Source organism: Excalfactoria chinensis, chromosome Z, assembly GCF_039878825.1.
Source record: "Excalfactoria chinensis isolate bCotChi1 chromosome Z, bCotChi1.hap2, whole genome shotgun sequence".
Taxonomy (NCBI): Eukaryota; Metazoa; Chordata; class Aves; order Galliformes; family Phasianidae; genus Excalfactoria; species Excalfactoria chinensis.
The window spans coordinates 33532678-33558500 of NC_092857.1; the positions used below are offsets into that span (position 1 = coordinate 33532678).

The window sequence follows — 25823 nt, forward strand, 5'->3', positions numbered from 1 at the left end:
TGCAAACTTTCTGAAGGTGCACTTGACCCCTCTGTCAGTGTCACTGATGAAGATACTAAAGAGTTATAGGTCCCAGCACTGACCTCTAAGGGACACCACTTGTCACTGATCTCCATCCACACCTTGATACACTGACTGCTACTCTGGATTCTGCAGCCAGTTTTTCATCCAGAACCATGGAGATGTGGCACTAAGGGACATGGCTCAGTGGGAACTGTGCGATGGGTTGGGGTTGGACGTGGTGATCTCAGAGGTCTTTTCCAATCTTAACAATTCTATGATGCTATGATATCTTCACAATCTGTAGAGAAGGATGTTGTGGGGTATAGTGTTAAAGGCCTTACTGAAGTGTGACATCAGCGACTCTTTCCTTGTCCATTGAATGAGTTACAACATCTTAGAAGGCAGACAGGTGGGTAAGGCAGGTCTTGCCCTTGCTGAAGTCATGCTGCTTCTCCCATATCACCTCCCTGACTTCTTTATGTCTTAGCATAGCTTCCAGGAGGATCTGCTCCACGATCTTTCCTGGCATAAAGGTGAGACTGACAGGTAGGTAGTTCCCAGTGTTATCCTTTTTACCCTTCTGAAAAATAGGTGTTATGTTGCCTTCTTTTCTAACCACCAGGAACTTTACTGGACTGCTATGACTTTTCAAATATCATTGAGAAAGCCTTAGTGGCTGTAACAACTGATATGCCTAGGACTCTGGAATGCACTGCATTGGGACCCATAGGCTTGTCAATGTTCAGATTCCTCAGGTGGTCACATACCTGATTTTTGGTCACAGAGGTAAGGACATTGCTTCCCCAGTCCTTCTGAACCAATCTTTTGAGGACTCTGTGGCAAGCAGTTATCAAAGATCGAGGCAAAAAAGTTGCTGAATACACCAGCCCTCTCCTTGTCTGTTGTTGCCAGCTTGCCTGTGTCACTCACTAGGGAGGATGAAATGGGAATCTCTGAAAGCTCCTTGCATTCCCCTTCCTTTATATATTTTTTTATAGTTCTGTCACTATATCACCTTCTAAGACCTTTCATCCTTAGCTGCTATTTGCAAGAGCAGTACAGGACACACTATGATTAGCTGGCTGACTAAATTTATCAAACAGGATCAAGCCTCCTACTGCTAAATCTCAATAATATGTGCTTAGAAAAGAGAAAGTTGTCTTTCATCTTTTAACTTATTAATGTAACTGTAACAGCAATGCAACAGAAGGTCAAAATAAGGTCAATCTAATCATCCATGTATGGTGCTTTGATTGCTTGGAAGTCTCTGTATCATTCAAAAATATTTTATCACTATTCTTTAAGAAGGTGAGCATCTTTTGCCCTGTCTCTCCTCATGGTTCCAGTCATCCAAATATCAAGACCTTTCTTGTATGATAATCAAGCCAAATATTCCTAAAATATTATGTAATAATAAAGTGTCTGACACCATAAAAGTACTCATTGGTAAGCAGATTATTTCTTCTACACTATACAGCTGTTCCTGCAGCGTGTTTTCTTTTGGCAGAGGTGGTTCAAGAAGAATTTATTAGACAGCTCCAGTAGTCAGGGTAATTGTGTTGGTGTACTTTAAAACTTTAAAAGTTGTTTTAAATAGATGTATTCTCTGATAAAGTATGAGCTGTATGTTACTAACTCATTGCTCTGTTCTGAAAGCTTTATAAGTCCTCGTATGGGAAAGTCCATGAGTCACAGTAATTATATTTCTGTGTGAAATATCAAAGTCTTAGGCCTAACACAGACTTCACAGTTCTCAATTAGTGAACCATTAAAACACTTAAAGAGACTCTGCTCTGACTGTATGCATTTCTTCACATTTACTGGACTGTTAAGCAATTTTTTGTACTAAAAATGTCAGAAGAACTACAGAAACTTAGTTAATCTCTTTGAAAGGGTAGGTAATAGCAGGACAAGGGAAGTGGTTTTAAGTTGAACGAGGGAAGATTTAGGTTGGATGTTAGGGGGAAGCTCTTTACTATGAGAGTGATGAGGTGCTGGAACAGGCTGCCCAGAGAGGTTGTGGATGCCCTGTCCCTGGAGGTGTTCAAGGCCAAGTTGGATGGGGTCCTGAGCAGCCTGATCTACTATTAGATCAGGAGGTTGACAGCCCTGCCTGTCGTGGGGGTATTGGAGATTCATGATCCTTGAGGTCCCTTCCAACCCAAGCCATTCTATGATTCCATGATTCTATGAAATGGAAGTGCAGATTACAGCTGTCATATGACAAGCTATAGTGAGTTTTCAAAGGAAGTCGTTCCTCATCTCCCAGATTCTCTCTCTTTTTTTTTTTTTTTTTTTTTTTTTTTTTTTGGTGTTACATCATATAAAATGATCAAAACTGTTTTGAGGGTGTGATTGCTGCTTTGTCTAGCGCTCAATTTAGACAAAAGTCAAAGCACACTTTGGTGTGATAACAGTGTGAATTGGTTCAGATGCAAACAACGTCTGGAAGATAAAAGTTCTAAAAGTTAGTAGAAGCCTTCCTATTTTCTCTGTGAATGAGTATTTCACTGTTTTCTGATGATCATTAAAGATAATGTTTTAACACATTTTAAGAACAAATTTCAGATTACCTTTTAGAGACTTTACTAATGATGAGCAGATCAGATGTAGAGATGAATAAACTAAGTTGTCCATTGTAACCCTCTGATTAATTTGTAGATCTTGTGAGGAAAATGCATCTCCTTTTATAGGCCAGTTTAACAGTTCTACAGTTTTTTATCCAGGCTGAAACATGCCTTTTTTTTTTTTTTTTTTTTTTTTTTTTTTTTTTTTTTTTTTTTTTTTTTTTTTTTTTCCCCACGATTCAGTAGCTGTAATGAACATGACCTGAGAAACCCACTGAAGAACATTGTTTGTCAAGAGGTAGGACAAGTGTTCTGTCCATAATGCAGGACTCTGAAATATGAAAAGGATGCAAAAATCATTGTATTCATTGGGATTTTAGATCCGTCTCTTCACTCCAGTAGCAGATGGTGAGGTTAATGCCTCACTGTGAGAAACAAGGCCACTGTGAGAAACAAGGCTAAACTCAAGTATGGGTAACAATAAGGCTAAGTCACTATCGAGTTAAAGCCTTCAAGGTTACTGCAAGGCTTGTGAGTACTGGGTAGTCCTTTGGGAGCATAGTTCATGTTTTTTGTGCTGTGGTAAACTGAAGAGTGCTAATTGTTTTTCACCATGTTGCAGAAAAATCATCAGGTCTTCTGGGCATAGTCTGAAAATAGTAATGTAGAAGGAAGTCTGGGTCTGCAGTGGGAGGGACACAAATTCTTCACTGCATGGGATAGGGAGAAGACAGGTCTAAGAAGGGCTGTGGAAAGGCTGAATGGATGTTATATATTTTTATATAATGTGTCTATCATGTTGTACCATTAAACATCACAGGAGTCTCCCCCCATCAGAGGAGAGAATGTACCTCAGCCTATCAGAGTTGAAACCAGTGAGTTCTGCCTTAGTTTTTCCATTCTTCATGTTTTTGTTTGTTTGTTTGTTTGTTTTTTGTTTTTTTTGCAGGAAGATAATCATGTAGTCTGTGGCATATTTTCTTTGGAAATCAGTAATGCTGGCTTTCTTGGGAAGTTATAAATGATGTTATGACTTTTCCTGGACTTTGTTTCCTGTTTTGGATGCTGGCAGGTCTCGGATGGCACAGCTTGTTTGCGCTGACTGGATAATAGTATTGCAGCTAGAAAAATTTGTCTTGCATTTGTATTTTTAATATGCTCTTTGCGTTTCATAAATTTCTTGATTTTCTTAAGTTCATATACACACACAAGAAAACAGTGTTGGACATTAAGGGCTTTTTGTAGAACATCTGAATGGAGGAAAATAACACAGGAAAAGGCAGCAGGAAAAGCTGCTTTATTTTTCTTCAAAGAAAGAGGCATGCCCCTTCTCATAAGGGAGGATAGAATTAATGAGCTTAATCAGTGGGTTCTGTATCTAAAAAGCTTTCTGAAGCAACAGTGATTATTATTACTGGTTTTATTACTACTGATATCTGCAAGACTGTATTCTTAGAGATGTAGTTACGGGGAAAGCAACAAGAGATGGTTATGTAGAAATACATAAATGTGTCTTGTGGCATGGCTGCTGCAAATCGGCAGTAGAAATGGCCAAACACACACTTTACAACTGCTTTCAAAGAGGAAGAAAGATAAATTGCCTCTTTGGTGTACTATGGCACTTTAGTTTCAAACAGTTTAGAAATACCATGTCTTGGCTTCTCTTGCTGGAAAACTGGAAACTTAGTTGCTGAAGCTGTGGCATTATAAGTGGTGAGAAACTGTAGAGCAAAGAAAGAGGCCTTCCCATCTTGTTATTATTCTTTTTGAATACTTTCAATACCTATTTACATTACATGCATCTGGAAGTTTTGAAGGTTTTATTTTACTGTTGTTTGATTTTAAATAGCTGTAAGTTCCTTATAGAGAAGCTGGTGAATGTGAGTTGGGTAAGCATGAAGGATTGAAAACTATCTGAATTTACAAGCTCAAAGGGTGGTGGTCAGTGGCACAAAGACCAGATGGAGACCAGTAATTAGCACTGCACATGAGGGGTCAATTCTCAGTCTGACTGTTTGCCATCTTTACTAATGATCTGTGTTGGATGGGGTGGAGTGTACCCTCAGCAACTTTGCTGATTGCACAAAAGTGGGGGGAATGTCTGATGTGGCAGAGGGTCATGCTGCCATCCAGAGGGAACTCAACAGCCTGGAAAAAATGGGCTGACAAGAAGCTCATGCAGTTCATCAAGGGGAACTTCATGGGATTAACAACCCTGGGCACCGACAGAGACTGGAGGCTAACCAGCTGGAAGTCAGCATTTCAGAAATGATCTTTGGGGTCCTGCTGTACACCAAGTAGAGCAGGAGTCAGCAGTGTGTCCTTGTGGACAGTGGCATTATGGGCTGTGGTTGGTGAAATGCTGACAGGATACTGAGGAAGGTGGTATGCTCAGCGCCAGTGAGGCTGCATGTGGAGTATTGTAATCCAGTTCTGGGCTCCCCAACACAAGAAATACATTAAGAGAGAATCCAATGAAGAGCCACAAAGATGATGAAAACACTGGAATGTCTCCCCTATGAGCAAAGCATGAGACACATGGGAATTTTCATCCTTCAGAAATGAAGACTGGATCTTTTTAGTGGGTATAAATATAATTAAGGGAGACTCTCCAGAAAACAGAGCTAAGTTCTTTCTGGTGGTGCTCAGTGGACACAATGGACATAAACTGAAACATGAAAGCTTTTATCTGAACACCAGGAAGTACTCCTTTGCTGTGCAAGTGACAGAGCACTAGAGCACTATGTCTGGTGAGGCTATGGAGTCTCCTACTAGGAGATTTTTAAAAGCTTCCTGGACCTGTGCCTGGGCAGTCTGCTCCAAATGTCGTGCTTGAGCAGTAGGATTAGACCAGATACACCAAGAGTTCCTTGCCATCCATAGTCATTCGGTGACTCTGTGGTGTCTTCACTTTATTTATAGAGTCCACATATGCATACATGTGTACAAACTGCACCCTCATTCAAAAGAGAAAATGAATGTTTTTTGCAGAAACCCTGTTGGACAAAGGATCTCTTCATTGTTAGATGTGGAGAATCTGTTCCTTTGGTGTTTTTTTTCAGGTTTGGTTGCTGTGTAGCTAGGATTTTCTAAGGATCATGACTGAAAGATTTCATGGGAACAAACTAAGTTGTAGTGCACTCTGATGCATTCTGCAGGAGGGTCTATTCTTCATATTTTCCTGTTTTTGAGTAATTTCCATTTGAGGACTTCTTGATCTTTAGCATGTGCTATTTTATATGTGGTTGTTAGACAGAGGAAGCTTTAGCAAAATATTTCATCTGCATCTAATTGGTCTTGGCAGATATTTCTGAAAATCAGTCTCCTTGTCTGAAAGTGCCATCCTGTAGCTGTCTAGTAAAAGTAAGCTGAGTTCATTTAAGGCCAAGGAACAGAGTTGACAGTAATTGGCATCAAAGTTTTGTGTAGTCATCAGGGCAGCAGATGAATTAATGGGTATGGGCTCTGGGTTGCTTTCAAAAGATCAAGATATGTTTAGGCAAGTGGCAAAGCAGATGGAGCTGTGCTGTCTGCTTTGCATCTGTTGTGTAAATAGAGGCCTTTGCTCTCCAAGGCCTTCTATCCCCAAACTGACCTTCATTATCAGTATTTACTCATTATCAATATTTATTATTAACACCTCCTCTTAGCATGTGTTTTTCCACTTTCCCTGTGTGCCAGATGCCTAGCAAACAGAGAAATCTATTTCCTGCCTTAAACATGTACAGATATGTGGCTAGCAGTCACAGAAATTTTAAAATGTTAAGTGGGTGCTGGAACCAAAAGACCAAGGGCTTAAAAACACATTTCTGTATGTCAAGCTGTGCTTCACAAACTTAGTGTCTTAGAGACCAAGATTTTTCTGTTTCATCCAAGGAAGATCATAGCTGATTACCCAAGCTGAGGAAGCTCCATCCCTGGAAATGTTCAGGGCCAGGGTGGATGGGTCCCTGGGCAGCATGGTCTAGGCAGAGAGACTGGAGCTAGGTGGTCATTAAGGTCCCTTCCTGAGCCATTCTGTAAGTCTGTGAATAGACTGTATACATGATTCTGATCATCTTGATATCATATATGATACATAATCTTACCCCTATGGTATTCCGTTACAGAGCCCTATCATTTGGTGCCACTCTTCAAAGTTCAATAGGGAAGTTATTCAAAATAGCAGGGAAGGGAGCAAAACAATGTGGAACTTTTAGTACTGCCCAGTTTTTGGTCCACAGGAGTGTACTTCCATAGCTGTGAGCAAATCTGAGTCTGCTGAGCAATTAGGGGATCAATGGTTATGGTCTTCCTAAGTGTAACTTCATTTGTAGTTGTTTTAATTTCTAAATGTTTATAAGAGGAGGTAAAGGTTGCCTTGAGTATTACTGTACCTATGCAAATTGTGAATACAAGCATGTGGGTATCCAGATTTTTAAGGTATACCTATTACAGCAACAGTTAATACATTTAAGAAACCCTATTTACTTGATGATTTCACCACAGAGGTACCCCTTGAAGACATGAAAAGGTGTAGGACATATAAAATGATCACTCTGTTGACCTGAGAAGTACAATTTATTTTCAGATGTGTATCAGAACTGGCTTGCTTAGTATCTGAATCTACAGTTGCATATTCAGCTTCACAGTACTTGCTTCTAACAAACCAGTTATTAAGATATTCATATACATCCTTTAAAATTTACATGTAACTATATGAATGCTTCATTTTGAGTTGTTGCTTTAGCATTTCAAATATGAAACATACATTCATAGCTAGGCACTGCTTATCAAAGCTATTGCTTACATTAAGGTTAATCGATGTTTAGTAACAAGCAGAAAATGTCCAAACCCATGAATCTTTACTGATTCTTATCTAGTCATTGCTTTTCATTTTAATTCTTGAGGCCTTTTGCAGAGGGTTTTGTTTCCTGGCCAAGAATATTCTTGTGAGCTTAAGTGGAAACATGAGAGAATTTATATCAATACCAGATTGTTCTCTAAATATAGCCACTTCTAGCACTTTTTTAAAACTAAGTGTCAAACTGGAGAGTTATTAGGGCAGTAACTATAGTTTGTTTGACAAAGGAGAGAGAACTTTGCACAGTGAAGTTGTCATATATGGAAATAAGATGAGTGGTATGTGTAGCTTGGACCATCACGTGTAGGCAAAAAGTAATCAGTGTTTGTTTTTATATGAAAAAGCACTCATGAATTTGGAATAGACTTCACAGCTAGCGGGTACTGAAGCCAAAAATAGTTACATGATCAATCACCCTTTACTAGCAGGGTACTTCAAAGAGTTTCTTCTCTGTCTTCTGGGTCAGCTAGATCTTTTCCTGTTGGTTAGCCTTTCCAGACTGTTCAGTTTTTGTGCTATTTGTTTTTAACAGATCATTTTGATTTTTCTGATTTGTTATGCATCTAACAAGGAATTTCACTGCCTCTGTTGTTAGTCAAAGTGCAAGCTAATCCACTTACTCTTGAGATAGATTTGCTATTAGTAAGAGAAAGTATAGGAGAGAGGGAGAGCTCAAGCTAAAACCCAGAACGGTGGAAGTTTCAGACTAAGTCCATGGTTTGAAAATATTCGTATTGTTCCATGGAAAGAACACAAGACCTAAATCTTTGAAACTTGCTGGAAAATGGAATCGCTGCCTGCTGGAGAACTGCACTATCTTGAGGCTCACTCTTGAGGCCTTTCCTAACTGGTGATTGTATCAACCTGCTTTGTATAGCCTCTGTATGGCCTGAATTGTACTACAAAAAAAGAGAAGAAATTATGCTTATAATAATGTTTTCTCTAGGCTGCTGATGGATAAAGTCAGTCTGCCAGATCTTCTGGAAATAATATGCTTGTGTGCTGTACCTGTATGGTGGGCCTGGGTGGAGTCTGTTCCACCTAAGCAGTTTGCTGCAGGCTTTTTACTGATACTGCTTGAGGAGGCTGCACGACATGCGTGGAAACCTACTGAGAGGATTCTATTAGTGCTGCTGTGGTCACTGTTATTCACCGGGCCACGTAAAGGCTACAGGAAACACAGCCCTGCACAGACACTGATGAGATTTAGATCGGAGAAAATACATTAAGAGGGATGCAGAAGAAAAGGTTCAGGTTGAAAAGGCATTGGCAGCCACTTCACAGTTTTTATGCTTATCTACAACCATGGCTCTGCTCTTCTGTACCTTTAGCTCCTTCAACATGTTTATGGATGTGAATTGCCAAACAATAGACCTTAAAATTTTATCAGAAAGTCTAGAGAATTGTATAAATTATTAAGTGCCAAGTACTATATCCCAGCTGCATTTGCTACCACAATAATATGTCCTGGTGTCAGCAAGGTGTATGCAAGTCTGCATGGCCAAAGAGCAGTAAGCTGAGAGAGGGGAGGGACCTACTTTATGACAATTTCCATAAGCTTTAGAAACAAGTTTGAAATGAGATGTTAAGCTCCCGACTGTTATTCTGAAGGTGAGAACATTAACTCATTCACTGCTCAGATTCAAATCAAACTGACTAGATAAGTATTATTCCAAATACTTGACTGCAGTTGTCTACTGTGATCGCATGTATTTTTAGTTTTAAACTAAAATTAAATTAATCAATTTTTAAATGCCAAGTGTAATAAAATACTCTGTTTTAATTGCTGTTTTCTCCTACCATGCCAATTTATTCTGCAATTGCATTGATACTTAGTTTCAAAGATTGTACTCAATATCTGAGAATTTTCAGAGGCTATCTAAGGCCTAAGACTTACATTGACTAGACCCTTAAATTTTATTTTTATATTCAGTTATAGAAAAGAATCATAGAATCATTAAAGCTGGGAAAAAAACAAAACAAAACTAAACAATAAGATTAGCTAGTCCAATCATCAAGGCATCACTGCCGTGTCCACTAAATTATGTCCATTAGAACCACGTATATCATCTTCTTGAAAACCTCCATGGATGGTGACCCTACTGTTTCCCTGGGCAGTCTGTTCCAATGCTTGACCACTCTTTCAGAGAAAAAATGTTCCTAATATATGGCCTGAACCTCTCCTAGAGCAACTTAGGGGCATTGCCTTTCATTCTTTCTCCAGTTGTTCAGGAGAAGCGGCTGACCCCCACCTCACTGCATCTTCCTTTCAGGGAGTGTAGAGCAGTAAGGTCCCCCGAGTCTTCTCTGGACTGAATGATCCCAGTTCCCTCAGCCACTCCTCATAAGACTTGTGTCTATAGCCTTCTCCAGCTTTGTTGCCCTTCTCTGGACACTCTCTGTGGCCTTGATGTCTTTCTGGTAGTGAGGGGCCCAAGACTGAAAGCGGTACTGAAGGTGTGGCCTCACTAGATCTGAGTACAGGGTAGCAATCACCTCTGCTCCTGCTGGCTACAGTATTTTTGATGCAAGCCAGGATGCCATTGGCTTTCTTCACCATCATCACTCTGCTGGCTCATGTTCAAACAGCTGTCAGCTAACACCCCCTTTTCCTTCACACAGCTTTTCAGCCACACTGCCCTAAGCCTGTAGCTGTCTGGAGTTGTTGTGACCAAAGTGCAGAACCCAGACTTGGTCTTGCTGAACTTCATACTGTTGGCCTCAGCCCATCAGTCCAGCCTGTCCTGGTGCCTTTGACACTTCTGCCTAGCACAGTGTCGTTTGCTACTGAGGGTGTACTCCATCCCCTTGTCCAAATCATCAATAAAGATATCAAAAAGGACTGCCCCAATGCTGATCCCTGGGGAGCACCACTTTTGACCTGACAGCAGCTGGATTTAACTCCATCTGCTGCCATGCTTTTGACCTAGACGTCCATCCAGTGTTGGACTACACCTGTCCAAGCCATGGGCTTCCAGCTTCACCAGGGGAATGCTGTCAAAGAAGTACACTTCCACAGGTCTGTCTGATAAGTATAATTTGATTGCAGTGGATTGCTTTCAGTTTTTTTATGTCTCATTATTATGATTATTTTGTGTTTGCATGGTCTGTTGGCTAGGTTTCCATGTGTTACTGCCAACAGTCGTAATTTTATGGCAGCACTTGTTCCCATGCACAATATAAAAACTGGTATCAAAGTTTTAACTTTCCTGGAGCAGAAAGTAAACTTCACCTTTTAAACTCATGTTTATTGAAAGGTTGCCCTGAAGATAGAAAAAATACGATAATATTAATGATAACATTAAGCAGACATTGTCTAAATGGGCCCTATTTTGTTAATCTGAAGTGATATAACCAAGAACTCACTCTTTAACTCCCACAAGGAAGGCAAAAATTTTAAAAGCGGATTCCACATTTGCTTTTTTATAAGGAGAACTTCCCAGACTATTTCATTGTCCCATCAAAGTTCCATACACTTTTTTCTCTGAAAGGAAGTGGAATAAATTTCAGAGAAAATATGTACGTAATAGAAACAGAAATTTTGGTGTGAGGAATTTTGTTTCTCCTGGAGATTCAGCAGACCAGTGATCAACCTTGTGGAAGAGGATTCATTTACGGAGTGCAGATCACACCAGCAACAGCAGGCTTGCTTACAGTCTTCTGTAGATGTGTGTCTGCTGGGGAATGTCATCATCAGTTGTAGCAACCGCAGAAATTAGTCATTAGGGAGTGCATGCGTCTGCCTGTGATCCTGCACCGGAGGACTTCTTTCCTGCCCATATGGGATTGCCAACTGCTGCTTGTGACACATTTCCTCAGTGCCAAAGAAGAGGTATTAAATGCCAAGAGATCTACACAAAGGTGTGGAATGTTTTTCCACCCCTGGCCTGCACGTTTCCAGATCTCTTTGCTATACAATTATTTTTCATAGAATCTTAATATCTAGTCTAAGTAGCTTCTTAATATCTAGTTTAAATCTACCCTCTTGCACTTTAAAGTGATTTCCTCTCATCCTGTTGCAGCTTTCCTGCAGGCTCCCTTCAGGTACTGGAAGGCCACTGTAAGGTTTCCTCAGAGCCTTTTTTTCTTAAGGCTCAAGAGCCCCGGCTCTCTCCACCTGTCCTTGTAGGGGAGGTAGTCCAGTCCTCTGATCATCTTTGTGGCCTTCCTCTGGACCAGCTCCAACATCTCCATGTCCTCCTTGAGTTGGGGGCTCCAGAACTGGACAAAGTAATCCAGGTGGGGTCTCATGAGAGTAGAAGGCCACAGCCACAGTTTAATGCAAGAGATAATTTGGCTTGTGTTAATAGTTTCTATTCAGTGGTCCACTAGCTGTTGGGCAGTAATTACATTAAACTGTAAGTAAATATCTTTATCATTACACTCTTGTTACCTGATGCAGAATTTAATCCCTTGTGTCTTACTGAACTGTTTATGTAAGGAAATATAAAGAAGTAGCCACAGTTTTATTCTCTCATGAAGTAGTTGTGTGATGGTTGAGTTATTTATATCTGTTTTCATTGAGGCACTGTGGGTTTACTTCTCTCCTAATGCCTGACAAAGAGATGAAGAGGAGGAACGCAGGCTTAGAGTTCCTTGTATGCTTCCCCTTCTAGAGCTGGTTTGCTTCCCCCTTCATGGTATGGGAACATCTGGAGAGCAGAGCTGTCTTCCTCCCCAGAGGATTGCAGGACAACCATGAGTATTCCTTAAAGCCATTTTCCTAACTGTTAATAGTCCTGTCCTTTTCTTCTGTGATGTAAAGAGTCTGAGACATAGCAAAGAAGCTACATACATAGTCATGTATGTGGATATCCCAGTGTGTATGAGGATGTGTCTGTGTGGGGGTGTGTGCATGCATGTGTGTGTGTGTGTGTGTGTGTTTTATGATACATTCCTTGTTCTCTGAAGTGTTTTATCCATTCTTTTTCTTTCTTAAAAATTTAACATACGCATCAGAAAAATTAGTTAACTATTTGCATTATATACTTAATTCATTTCCCCCCCCTTTGTATTTTTTTACACTGGAAGAGTCAATACAGCAAGGTGCTGATTTGAAGTAATCTTATGAAGTAACATTAACCTAAATTCTATCAATTTTTTGGCCTGTCATGTAGTGGATCAGCTTGTACCAGCTTCTTTGTAGTATTAGAGACCAGACATGTGTAAGACCTTGTGCTTTCCTTCTTCAGAGCACTCTAATTATAGGAATACTGGCTCGGTACTTGGGGTTATTTCAGTATCACACATTGAAAAGTTGACTTTTTTCTTTTTTTCCAAGTTCCCAACAGTCATAAATATTTTCCTTGTTTTCCACGATAAAACTTGGCAAGTAGCTGTCTTGTGGCCTTGCTTAATCTCAGCTTTTGAGGTTTAAAGAAGGAGCAGCAGCAGAGGGAGTTACTCCCTCTGTGTGTGGAAGTGGGTCTCTTTGTCTACCATAAGGGGAGAGTGAGCACAGTGTAAGGAAGCTGGACTCATAATGTTTTGAAAATTATCTCTTGTATGTGAGTTGCGGACAAGCTGTCAATACTATCTGGACTTACAGCTTGGAGCAGTGACTGGAAAAGGCAATTCTACAACTTCTGTTTTGAGAGATGGCCTGCAGTAGGGATCTGCATATACCTGAAATCTGAATATGAAATGAAGATTTGTGGAGCGAGACTAATCATTTATTAACATAAAATCAAGAGTAAACTACCTCCATAATCTCGAAAATGTCTGTTGATACTTCTTGGGCAAGTACAACTGCAATTTTTTTTTTTTTTCTGTAAACAGTGAGCTTTCTCTGCAGACAGCACATTTCTGACTCCTCAGGGCACAAGCAAAACCTCTTTCCCTTTTGGGATCAGATGCTGGGATAGTTTGAGACTTGAAAATCTGTTTCTTGACACCAGAAACAAAGCAGTGAGTCACTGTCAGTGACCAGCCAGACACACCAGAGCTCCATCCGGCGTTGTCAAGTGCAGAAGGCAATGTATTGGAGCACTTGCATGTAACAGACACTAGCTCTTGGCTTCGCTTTCCCCCAACAGGCTGCATGTTTGCAGAAAATATTTTTCCAGTACTGAATTCACTGTTCCTGGGGAGACTGTAAAAATACAGAAAATGCTTTGTGACCAGTGATGACTGTGTTCATTTACAGTTCATGAAGTTCTCTCACACCTTCGAATGTTCCAGTCACTTCCTTGTCTCAAATAACTTCTGAAATATATTTTATGGCAAATACAACACTCAGAAAGGAGCCTTCTCAAGAAAAACTGCACTATGAGCTGTTTCTAAAAAGACCACACAAGACTTGGCACATTAAGCAAAGTTATTTCTGCAGTTTGTTATCTACATAGTTTATTTTGTTTCAGAATGCATACAAAGCACATGCTGCTAAATTGGGCTCATCTGTTAATACAGTTGATACCACAACCAGCTCAGCAAGGCCTCCAGCAAGCCTGAAAAGTGGCTGAGAGTGAGAGGGCACAGGGGAAGTATCTAAATATGCTTGTTTTGCATTTAGTCCTTCCCAAATAGTCCATCTGTGGCAGCTGTCAAGCTCCAACACCAGGCTGGAAAGGTAGAGGGTCAGATCTGTTGGAGTCATTTGAGAATGTTTTATTATGTTTTGAACAATAAATTAAGGCACATGCTTGCAAGAGAACTGCTCCCTGTGTGTAGTATTCAGTGCCCAGAGAGGTTTGGCAGAGCACATGTATGGAATCATAGAATGGAATCATAGCATGGCCTGGATTGAAAAGGACCACAGTGATCATACAGTTTCAACTCCCCCCTGCTGTGTTCAGGGTCGCCAACCACCAGACCAGGCTGCCCAGAGCCACATCCAGCCTGGCCTTGAATGCCTCCAGGGATGGGGCATCCACAACCTCCTTGGGTAACCTGTTCCAGTGCATCATCACCCTCTGTGTGAAAAACTTCCTCTTAATATCTAACCTAAACCTCCCCTGTCTCAGTTTAAGACCATTCCCCCTTGTCCTATCACTATCCATCCTCATTAACAGCCATTCCCCCTCCTGTTTATCTGCTCCCTTCAAGTACTGGAAGGCCGCAATGAGGTCTCCCTGGAGCCTTCTCTACTCCAAGCTAAACAAGCCCAGTTCCCTCAGCCTTTCCTCATAAGAGAGGTGCTCCAGCCCTCTGATCTTCTTTGTGGTCCTCCTCTGGACCCGCTCTATGAGCTCCACATCCTTCCTTTACTAAGGTAAGTTAATCTGAATGGAGTTTTATGAATCACCTCAGCTGTGTTAATGCCTGGGTGATTACCCAGGGCTAAGATGTAAAGTAGGTAGAATGAAGCTTAATAGTTTTAGTAGTCTGATAGGTGAAAAAAGAAAATGTAATGACCCAAAAATTTCAGTACATTGGAAAGTTTTGCCAAACCTTTACTTAGTTTGGCAGTGAAATAGGAGTCAGTGAGGATATTGTGAAGGAAGCGGTGTCATGAATTGGCAGAGTGAGACTGATAGATTTTTTCCAATGACTAGTATATATCTCAGGTGTTATTTCTGTCTTGATAAGTGTGTGTTGCAGCTCAAACGACATATGGTAAATATCCTTGCAAGCAAGTGCCCTAGGTTAATTAATTAAACTGGATATTCATGGAGTGAAGCTGATGTAAGTGCATGCTAAAATTCATCAAAAATTTCAGCATTTCCCTTCTAAAGTTATTTGGAAAGAAAAGAAAATATTTTGGGCCACTGTCAAGAATAAAGGCTGAGCATCTGTGATAACAGGTGTCCCTGGGCAGCTGGGGAAGCAAGAGAAGAATTTGCCTGGAAGAATTTGCTTATATGTCATTGCTGCACAGCAGGAAGCAGTGCCACCATGATGTGATGTGCACATGAAGAGTGGAGGAACTGACACAAATGGCAGGGCCCATTTTGGGTCCTGCTTATTTTGGTGACTGCTTATTTTGGATGATGTCTGATGGCCTGAGAGGAGCTCAGATACCAGATGATTCATCAGTTGAGTTCAGTCCCAGTGAAGATTTTGATTGGCTGTGTAAATGTAGCATATTTCTGTTGGTCAGTAAGATACGTTATAGGAAGCAAAATACTGGTGCTCTTCCTAAATCTCCTGAATTCCTAAACACTCATTGGCATCCATTTATTTCTCAGACTGAAGCTTGTACAAGAGAGCCTTTTGACTCTGGTACCAGGTAAATATTACAGATGTGATTCTGGGTATTTCAGATGGTTCACTGCGTGCCAAAGCTCCACAACTGAGTCTCCTTCTAGTGGTATCAGAGACTGCAACTACAGAGGCAGAGAAGAAGGAGCTATAGGGCACCAGCCTTCCTCACAGAGTGTCACAGTGTCTTGTAAAATACTTTGGGATCCTTTGAATTTTGAGACCAGCAAGGAGTATAAGATTTCATGTAATCCCTGTAAAATTTAGATTCGTTATAGAGTTAATAAATACATCCAGGTCTCTGGAAAAAAACAAAAACAAAACACCAAGCAAGAAAGACCACCATGGCAAGCTTTCAATCTTATGTCTCCACGTGTAGTTTTTCATATTTTTAAAATCATCCCCTCAACCAAAAGGAAAGGAGAGTAATAATTGAAGAATTAAAATCAAAGTTTGCAGTAGACTCGACAGCTTGAATTCCAGGCTTTCTGGGCTGTGAAATCAACCTCCAGTTTAATTTTTTCAGTTTTTAACAGCTCCTGTGTCAGAGTACTCAGCCAAAACCCATTACTTATGTTCTTGGAAGAGAGCTCCCTTGCAGGAGTAGGACTGTGATCAGAACCCCTGTGCTTAGGTTCCGATAGACGTAATCTACCATGCAGCATGGATAATAATCATTTGGAGTGCATGTTCTTCTTGAAGAGGCATAGTGCATGTATTTGAAGGAAAAATCTGTTGGTAAAAATCTCTGGGCATAGGGGATCTGATACTTATTGAATGTAATTGTACAGCAGGTTGCATTTAAAGTTCAAATGGCAAATGCAGATTTCAGGATTAACTGTACAGCTGCTGCCCATTCCTGTAAAATGTGCCTGAGCTGTTTTAGAGATAACAGTTATTTAACCTGGGGCTGTTTCAATAATCTTTTGAAAACCCTTGTACTCTCTCTTGTGTGTGTGTGTGTGTGTGTGTGTGTGTCTGTGTGTCTGTGTATATGTATTTTGGCTTAGTCTGTCTGTACACAAGTACATCCCCAGTTGCTACCAGCTACTTGTCACATGGGAACTGTGTACAGGACAGCAATCATAGAGGCATCCTTCATAAACCAATGCCTCGGGTGTTGATCTTTGAAGTGAAAAAACTGCTGCATGCAGTTTGCAGAACTCCAGAAAAGATCAGCCGTGATCCTCCTGGTGTCAGTTATGTTCAGCATCAATAGATGCATTCCATGCAGGTTTTGTAGTTGCAGATACTGGATCTACACTGTTTCATGCTCCCAGTCCATGCTGAGACTTGGTGGGACAGAAAATGAGTCAGTGTGGCTGCTTCCTCACTTAGAGCGGATTACTCGAGAGTAGCCATTGAGTAAACATGGCAGCAGCGAAGGAGCTGCCACAGAGCAGCAGCCAGCAATAAACAAAACAGGAGTCAGTCACTGTCAACAGCTTTTACAAAGCAATGGTATGACTAGGCAGGCTTACTCAGGCAGACTTCTACTGAGTTACAGTTAGCACCCATCAGGATCTGATTAGCTCACCTTTAAGCATTATCTGTAGCTAGCTGTTTCAAGGCCTGGATCTAAATGCAAACCTGGTCTGTTAGTGTTTCTGTGTGTGTTTTGTGATGTGTGATCAGTGGTCTGCCCACTAATGTCATCCTCATGATCCTGGAATAAACCAACCAAACAACCAAACAACAACAACAACAACAACAAAAAGTGGAACTATTGACCTTACAGAAAGCAGGAAACTGAATCCAGGAATTTTTGAAGCCAGTGAAACCAATAAATATTACAAATATTTCAAAACCAAATAATATTTCAGTCTTTGCAAGACCTAACGCCCAGGTGAACATCAGAGTAAATGCATTTTGTCTAGGTTAGGCACATTTATTAATTTCCTTGTAGGGAAAAGGCTTGTAAGCAAGGGATACATTTTTTTTGTCGATATTATTTAGCTGGGAGAAACAAGTATTTAGGCAGATGAACTATTTTTTTTCACAGTGCAGTAGGCCAAGAGATTTGGCAGATGCAGAGAGAGCATCTCTGTAGAAAAGCTTTGTTTTCTTAATCTCTTACTGAAAGCATCCCTGTGGTTTGTAGAAGCACTCCAGGAGGCTTCCAGTTGGGATTTTTCCTTTCCCTGAGGGTTGTGATGCAACCTTCCCAGGACCCCAGTGTATATTTCAGCCCTGCACTCAAGCCAAGTCAGCCTGGGCAGGCTTTCACTCTGCTCTTCCCCGGGCCCCAGCCCTGAGGCTCTCTTGTCCTCTGCCTTTTTTGGGCCACTGCTGTTGTGCTATTGCTTGCTCTGCGGGATAGGGATCAACAACTTGGTTTGGGTTGCAAGTCTGTTGGCTTTATCTTCTAAAAAAAAAGCCACCATTGCATGGACTAGGGATTGTCTGGCTGTGGGCAGGCTGAGACTTGGTCAGAGCAGAATGTGGAGCATAGCTAGTGACATTCTGTGGGCATACCCCAACACACCCACAGTGTGCATCAGCAATGTTAATAAGCAGCATAATTCAAGGGAACACTGTAGGAATGAAATTTTGTCTTCTTTTGTTGAAGGAAGGCAGCTCTATGTTGGTGAAAGAGCTGCTGCAGTGCTTTTCCCCTGTGCTTCATCCTGGGGTAATGTGATAGGAGAAACAGATGGAGGTAGTAACGAGAAATGAACTCTGTGTGGATACATACCTGTTGGTTTCTACTTTACATAGTTCTTGTTTTTTTTATATTCTTTGTGTACTGGGAGCAGGAAAACCTGATTTGAGGAGCAAAGGACTACAGAAAAGTATCTTCTAAAATATTTATTTACAGTCCACAGCAGAGTATTCTGTGTCAAAATCTTGCCTGTTTTCTGCTCAAGTGTACCAGCTAATGGAAATCACAGATATGGCCTTTTGGAAGAGCTGTCACAAGTAAAATCAGAGGCACCAGACAGGAATCTGGGACTCTTTATGTCTTCAGATAAAAAGTTGTCAAAATGATATAAGGAAGAACATGAAAAGGAGAGCATGAAAAGGTTGGAACAACTGCTTGCTGGAGCAGGTGAATAGTCTGCAAGGCCATGTGGTTGTGTTTGGAACAAGAGGAAAGAAAACTTTAAAAGTATATAAAAATCTGTGAGGTCATTGTGAATGAAAATAAGCCCGCATGGTTGTGCTTGGAACAAACAAAGTCTGGTGTAATTGGTGCATGATGTCAGGATTTTGGGACTTCTGCAGGGAGAGCAGGGAGGCAACACAGCTGCGGCCAAAAGCTCTTACATTTAAGGCATCCCCAGTGAGACTGCTGTAGTGGGGCAACTCCTCCAAATCAAAAACAGAAAACAGAAGCATAAGCTGAATCCCCGCCAGGCATTTTGCAGCCACGCCAGTGAATCAAGGCAAGAAGGCATTGCTGGTATGATAGTAGCTGTGACCACACATACAGAGAGCTGCAGGATATTGTGTTACTTTGACAGTTTTTGACAGGCTCACTAACAGCTGGCTTTCTGCACCTTCTGCGGAAGCAAAGGAGAATGCAGGAGGTGGGGCTGGTAGTTGAGCCAAGGCCTCCACATAGGAACAGTGTAGGTAACAAGCCTCTGAGAACTCTTTTCCCCTGGGCTAGAAACAGGAGCACTCTGACCCAGTTGGTATCCTTGACCACCAAAGGTCCCAGTGATAGCTCCCACTTTCTGGAGAGTGACTTGGATTGTAAAGCCTGGAGAAAACTGCCAGGAGCATCTCCTGGAGTCAGGGCTGTCAGTGCAGCAAGAGAAAGGTGCGTGATTGCTGGGAAGAGTTGCTTGTATGCTTGTCACCCTCAAATGTGTGCTGTTTTATAAAATGCTTTTTGACTAAATATTACTCAGCTTTGTGGAAGTTGCATGGAAACCCAGCTGTTCTTCCTGAAGAAGTGAAACAGTACTGGGGTGAATTTAAGGAGATCCTTTTCCTTTCCTCAGTGGGCGACAGAAGGGCTTCTGGTGACCAGATAGGATTATGAGCTTTTGTTGTAGGCTTGAGTTGCCTCCGTGAACGCACAGGAGGAGCTCACAGACAACAGCAGGGCAAGAGTACAGCCAACGTTATCTACTTTTGTGTCTCTTTTCCTCAGCTGCCTTCACAGAGCTGCTTTCATGAAACCACAGATGAGACAAGGAGGTTTAAAGACCAAAAGGTTTTTCCCTGTGATAACGCTAATTGGTCCCAGTGGATACTGTGCATTTCTTCTGCAGTGAATCTAACAGTTTACCATAAATAAGCTCTACCATGGCTTATCAGGAATGGAAAGACCAGCTATATTCTGCCTTGTCAAGTAGCTTTAATCACAGACATTTCAGGCATCAGGGACTGAGCCGCTACCTTCATGAATGTGAGCTAGCCTTTGCTGCTCAGCCCAGTGCATACTGTGCTTGCACCTGTCCACACAGGCCAAAAATTGCTGCCATAAGTCCTCTGGGGACCAAGGGGAAGTAGTCAGCAACTGGCACTGCTGCTTCTCTGCCTCATCTGACAGCTGTGGCCAGCAAGGGGGATGTGAGGCAGATGGGCAGACGTCCTCTTCTTCCACCCCCTCCACCTCCTTCCTCCCTCCTCCTCTGGTTGGCTGACAGTGATGTGAGGCTCTGCTTTCTGTGGCTGCCAGGGAGGTACTGCTGCTGAGGCTTTGCCCAGAGGTTCTGCTCTTGTGACAGGCTGTGCTTTCTGGGGCTCGATTTATGGTGACACCCTGATGGAGGCTTTTGCATACTAGAATGGTTTGGAGATTTGACTTTCTTCACTGAATTGTAGAGGAAAAGCTTTTCTTCCTCTTGCTTATGCAATTTTTTGGTTTCCCAGCACACAACCTAAAAGAATTTGGAAATTCCACTCTTCCTCTTCCCCCCAAAAAGCCATACCAAAACGTGTTGTAACTCTTCCTGGGAAGAAAAATCTCATCTTTTCCTAGTTAAAGCAAATTTAACAATGATCCACATGCTCCTCTGTCTTTCCAGATGGCTGACAGCAAACCAACAAAAAGTGCTGCATTAGTTGAAAAGTTTCCTTTCTTCTGGAAAGAAATTGTACCAAAACCAGAGTGTTGAATGTGAAGCTTTGGTTTCCAGTTTCCACAAGCCTTCACCTTTTCAGCCAAACTTCGTGTGTTCCTAACTCCAAATCTGAGCCTTCATCTAAGCATAATCTGCTGCCAGGAATAGCCTCCAACTACAAACAGTTTTCAAAATGATCATTGGTATCATTAGTTTTTTTTGTTTGTTTGTTTGTTTTTTACCATTAGTGTTTTTAACCAACTTTAACCAGCTGGTGATGTAAGAATGAATTGTTTTGCTCTCCTCCTTCCTTACCTCCCTCCCTCCTAATGTTCTTTTCTGTTTCCATATACCTGGCATTTCTTGCGAATTTTGCCTATAAATAAATGTGCAATTAATGTAAATTCCCAACCATTTTTTCTGCTTCGTATTTCCTTGATAATGTTTCTTTTGGAACTATCTATATATATTATAAAGCTGCACTGTTTCTGTGCTGAGCGAACAGCTCCGACAGTTATAAGCCCCTTGAAGGGTGTAACATGTCTGTGGTTATGTTTCCAAATGTTTACAGGCTAAATACATCATTAAAAAGCTAGCTAGTAATTTTAGTTATCCCAATTGTTTGTTTTGATTTTATTTTATTTTTTTCAGTTTCCTAATGGCATGTGGTTAAGCTTATTAGCCAGTGTCTGGCATTGTGCCTTGTTTTGGTTACTTACAGGGAGATCAATTGCTGCCGTTCTCTTACAGTACTGGGGAAAAAGAGGAACAGGTGATTTTGCTGGTCCCACCTCAGTCCCCCATTGTCATAATCACTGCTGAATGATGTATAGATTCCTATTTAGTAAGTAAGTAATACTAATTAGAAGGTTAAATATGAGTGAATGTCTCTGTAAGGAGCTGCTTATTAGAAAAGCAAGATCAGAGATGTGCACTGAGGAGTGTTACTGCCACAGTGCATATTTGCTTTAAGGCTGGACTGATTTGCAGCATCGGCTCCTAAATTCCCCAGGGTCTCAAGATCTTGCTTGGCAGAGCAGGAAGGAGCACTTTCTGGTCTTGTTCAGAGTGTAATTCAGCTGCCAGGCAGAAAACAGTGAGGCTAGACATTAGATGAAAAGTTATTTCAGAAACCTGTGTTGAAAAGTTTGTTACTTGCCAGCTGGTGCATTGAGTGTGTGGTAAGAGAAATGCATCTGAAGGTCCCCTTGCTTCCATCTCTTCTCCTAAACAGCAGGTGTTTGCTGATGCCAGGAAACTGCTGGCTACCAGAAGTTACAGGTAGTTAGCTATCTCTGGCTGCTGCCACCTATAAGGAAGCTTGTATGGTGACAGCAAAAAACAAAACAAAAAAGCCTCATGCCATTCCCTAAAAAGGGAAAGAATGTGCAGCTTTCCTTTATTTATGTACTCAGTTATGCTGGTCAGGGCTACATCTATCCCCTAGTTAAGTACTTGCCAGAAATTGCAAGAAATTGTACATTTGCATTTCTGCATTATCAGGCTTCTACCAGCATTTTGTGTAATTCCCGTAGTCCTCTTCTGAAACCTCTGGAGCGACTTCTAATAAGTGCTTGTGGTGGTTGGAAGAAAGAGGATTTTGAGAAATAAAACAGCCTGCTATAGCGTGCTTCAAAATGAAGCTGCATGATGCATTTCTAATGAGAATTTTCTGGGTACAGCAGTGTGCATTCATCTGGTTCCTGAAGTACTGCTAAATGTTCTTCTGTTACTCCCACAAACAAGTGTGGAAATTTGTCTGCTTTTTTACTCCAAGGAACCCTCTCTTTGCATTGATTTGCTCTCACAATTGCTCTGTGTCAGTCCTTGAGGTCTGCATTGTGAGACCTTCCTTTCTGCAGCAATAGCACATCATTGCTATTATTGAAATACAATTTAGTATAAAGGCCATTTAGTCAATGCTAGCATTCATTTGGAAGAAGTTTAACATTAGCATTTTCTGTACTTGATTCTGCAAAGTGCCTGTCTCCCTGATCCTGATTAGCTAAGCATTTGAACACACACACAAAACTCTCTATCAGTGATCCCATTGATTTCAGTGTAGCCAATCACATACTTAACTTTCCAGAGTAGGCTAAAATGGTTAGCAAATTAGGGTGAGAGCACTTCTTTTTTGGAGACTTTAGCGGTTAAGTCATATTAATCTTTAAAAAGAAAAGAACTAAGAGATCTCAATTAAAAGGGAGTTCATGATCTTTGCTTTCATATTGGCCGGGATTCAGATCAGTCTTGTCTGGAAACTCTAAGAGGTTTTCTTCCTTTTTTAAATGAATACTTCTGTACAAGAACTCTAAGTCTACTTATAATTAAGTCTTAAGGCCAGGCAGCCATTTGAACCTCACAGCTGGTAATATGAGGTCTTCATGTGAATGGGAGTTCCTTTGTCAATGCTAATTTATTTGTAAAAAAAGGGGAAAGTCATAAGAATGTTCCATTTATCTGTCGGGTTTCTCATGAAGTCTAGACAGAAATAGGGCTGAAATCTAAACTGAAATTTCCAGGCGTGGATTCCGAATTGTAGGTTTCTTTGTAAGCAAAATGATACAAATTCAGGCTAGCTTCGAAACAAAGTTACTGTGTACAGTATAAACGGGTTAAGTAACTTTCTGTTCAGTGTTTGTAGGGGAGAGAGAGAGCATGTGAAGTGGGATGCTGCAACACACTCTGCCCACGAAAACAGCTCTTGTCAGAGCTGCTGTCTACTTATGGCATCTTCCCAAGGGCATCTGCATATACCACATCCATGCCTGCAGTTTTCCTTGTGAGGTGGTGACTGTCCATATGCATGTTTTTTTTCACAAGGGAAAGTATACTTGTGAATGTGACAGGGCGATAGGAGAGCTTCTAAGAAGCAGCCTCAGGGTGCTTCGGTTGAGTTGGAGGGTTCCAGGCCAGACTTGAGAAAAGGGTGTGCCACAAAGGTAAACAGTATGAACACCATCACTCTGATTCTTGGTGTGTCCACGCTAAGCAAGTGCTTACTCATGTAGAAACTGAGGATGGGCTCTTTGGCTGAGTAAAATGAGATTGAAGGTAGGTGTGACATTGTGCTGTGTGAAGAACTGGCAGGACACAATCCTCAAGAGCTCTTGCATGCAGTCTGGCTATTGGGAGCTGGTATCAGTTCTGATTTGTCTGTTACACGTGGCTGCTGGGTTAGGAAGATTGTTTTCCAAATCAGGTTTTAGCTACAGATGTTCTGTCTTGTTTCTTGTTTTACCCTTGAAATTCTGTTTCACTTGTTTCTGGCATTGAATCCCAGCTTTCTGTGATTCTGGTATGCTGTTATGCACTCCTGACCTTGATGCCGATGTATTAATGAAGTCTCCAACACCAGACATTTGTCCCATGGTGATTTATTGTTATCTACTTTTTATTTATTTATTTATTTTTTTACATGTTGTTTCTTTTGTTTGTTTGTTTTTGTTTTTGTTTTCCTCACACTTCCTTAACTTCTCATCACTTTTTGATTATTTTTGATTATTTTTGATTATTTTTATTTTTAAAGAAACTGATACTTCAGGCCCTGCTTGTAAAACGGTGATCTGGAGGTTAATTTTGAAATAGTCCCATTCACATTGCTGATACTTTTAAATGTGGCACGGTAGTTAGCACTGTTTTTTAGCCTGTGTATTTGTACCTGTTAGTATTTCTTGGGTCCTCCTCATTTTCTTCTTTGAAGTCAGGAATTCATTACAAGATTTTAGCAGCATTCCTTTTTTTTTTTTTTTTTTTTTTTTTTTATTGCTTTTAAACATAAAATAGAAAAATAAAGTAAGAAAATTTTGATCTGTAAGTCTAACTAAACATTCCTACAACATGTTCTTGTATAGATTATCTTTTTAATCAAATAGTTTGTCCAGAGCTACCAGTTCTGGAGGGCAGTACTTAATAAAGAATTTTGATGTGTGTCTGTTTTTATTCCTAGGACACTACATTTCTGTGGACACATCTTATGAGGGTGAGAAGGCCGTGCTTGTCAGTCCTGACCTATATTTTGAAGAATGGAGCTGCATTAGACTGATTTATCAGATAGCAACTGCTTCAGTGACTTCATCTGATCCTGCCAGGCTCAACCTGTACATGAGGATAGAAGGAGAGACCTTTGATAGTTTACTGTGGTCAGCCAAGGAGCCTTCAGATAGTTGGCTTATAGCTAGTTTAGATTTAACAAACAGCACAAAGAAGTACAAGGTAAGCAGAGTTTTGGAAGATAACCGCCACAGGCTTTATTGTGTACACATTGGGGTGGATGGATTGCTTTTCAAATGTTTCTACTCTTGGCCTCATTCGTCCTATTCTTGTTCCATGAAGTGTGCGGTTTTCAGTATACTCCTCCTTGATGGAAGAGAAATGTACTCTATCCTGCTGGGATACTGAGTGCTTGTTCTAAAGCACCTGGGTTAAAACTGATGTGGGCTAGCAATGTGTAAGTGACTTACCTCTTCTATCCATAAAATCAGTGAGTAATGCTGTTTTGAGCCAGGCACTGGATAGTGTTCCAAGCAAAGGCATTGTGGAGCTTACCAGAAAACACAGCTGATGGAGCCAGAGCAGCACGGATGCTTCGTTTCTTGACAGGTCAACACAGTTGCTGTCGTTTCATAGCAGATATGTGACCTCCCAGGTCTTAGGTCTGCCCATGTGCTCTCTTTTTCCTGCCCTGTACTATTCAGGAAGAAGAAAAGGTCAGAAGCTTAGAGGAGAGTGTTTCTACCCAAACCCTACTACACTGTCTGTCACAGCAACTCCCTGTATACAGAAAGCTGCAGAGTATCTGTACATTTCTCTATCTGTGTTGAATGAAGTGCGTGCTATTTTGGCTTTGTCTCATTGTCTTTCAGTGTACTTTCTTTATCTTCAGAGAAGGGTATTAACTTTGTTGCATTCTAACAAGCCTCTCAGCAAAAGTACCTCTGCTGACTGGAAGGGTGATGAGTTCCCTACATGGCTTATTTAACCCATTTATCTGGTTTAAATGAGTGAGAATGGGCATTCTAACGCTCTAAAATCTACAATCTGATTTATATTGTGCAGATTGTACTGGAAGCTGAAATGGGACAAGATAAATCTGCCAGCATAGCAGTTTTTGAAATTAAAATAACTCCTGGATATTGTATTGGTGAGTACTGTCTGCTCAGATCCTGTTTTCTGTGAGCAGAAGAAAATGGCTTGCTGGCTGTTCTAAAACTCTAATTAAAGGATTCAATTTAGGAAAAAAAAAAAACAAAC

General features: G+C 41.0%; 1 protein-coding gene across 1 annotated transcript in view; it reads left to right on the forward strand.

The window, feature by feature from the left end:
- MAMDC2 (MAM domain containing 2) overlaps nucleotides 1-25823 on the forward strand; it is a 64567-nt gene that overhangs the window by 13049 nt on the left and 25695 nt on the right. Inside the window, exons 3-4 of the mRNA XM_072359524.1 lie at nucleotides 24520-24785; nucleotides 25629-25713. Of these exons, the coding sequence (XP_072215625.1) occupies nucleotides 24520-24785; nucleotides 25629-25713 (351 nt within the window). The remainder of the gene's footprint in view (nucleotides 1-24519; nucleotides 24786-25628; nucleotides 25714-25823) is intronic.